General features: G+C 35.9%; 1 protein-coding gene across 1 annotated transcript in view; it reads left to right on the top strand.

Annotated features, from left to right (window-relative positions):
- The window catches only part of LOC111822336 (olfactory receptor 4F15-like), an 883-nt gene extending 496 nt beyond the window's left edge, over positions 1–387 (top strand). Inside the window, 1 exon segment of the mRNA XM_023740668.1 lies at positions 1–387. This exon segment is cut by the window's left edge and continues 402 nt beyond it. Within this exon segment, the coding sequence (XP_023596436.1) occupies positions 1–387 (387 nt within the window).
- The last annotated feature ends 474 nt before the right edge of the window (positions 388–861 follow it).

The raw sequence follows: 861 nt of genomic DNA, 5'->3' as shown, positions 1-861 counted from the left end.
AGCTTTTACTGTGACCTGCCTCAGCTCATTAAACTTGCTTGCACAGAGACCAATAGACTGGAATTCATAGTCACAGCCAACAGTGGACTCATCTCTGTGGGTTCCTTCTTTATACTGATCATTTCTTACATCTTCATTTTGGTCACTGTTCAGAAACACTCTTCAAGTGGTTTATCCAAGGCCCTCTCCACTTTGTTAGCTCATGTCACTGTGGTGGTTTTATTCTTTGGGCCATTAATCTTCTTTTATACGTGGCCCTTCTCCTCATCGCACTTGGACAAGTTTCTTGCTATGTTTGACGCAGTTCTCACTCCTTTTCTGAATCCAGTCATCTACACATTCAGGAACAAGGAGATGAAGGCAGCAATGAAAAAACTTTGCCATTAGCTTGTGAGTTACAGGAAGTTGTCCTAAATATTGTAAAGACAAAAACAAAAAAAGGTAAGTCTACACTCTATTTGATGATGATGGAAAAAAATTGTCATGAGAATTTTAGAGCTCCATTAATTTCGTGTACTAGGTTGCATTTAGGCATCTACCATGTTGTTGTGTAGTACTGTAATAAATAAGGCTAGAGGGAGCTAACACTGGAGACTTCTATGTTTCAGACCCTTTTCTGGGTGTTTTATATGTATTATTTAATATTCCTAATATCTTTGTACTATGAATATTTTTATCTTGTAAATATTTTTCTCAAATTAGGAAATGTTTTCTGCTTGTTCTCCTAATAAAAATTATGTAAAATTTCAAACCAAAGCTCATTTTCACCTTAATCACAGGTTCCTATTGTCTTATTCCTCAAATGGCTCCAAACAGAGAATGCATTCTATTATTCAGTGTTGGATATTAGCATATTATTCC

The sequence above is a fragment of the Trichechus manatus genome, unplaced genomic scaffold (genome assembly GCF_000243295.1).
Source record: "Trichechus manatus latirostris isolate Lorelei unplaced genomic scaffold, TriManLat1.0 scaffold00161, whole genome shotgun sequence".
Classification (NCBI taxonomy): Eukaryota; Metazoa; Chordata; class Mammalia; order Sirenia; family Trichechidae; genus Trichechus; species Trichechus manatus.
This window is presented reverse-complemented; position numbering and strand designations above follow the sequence as displayed.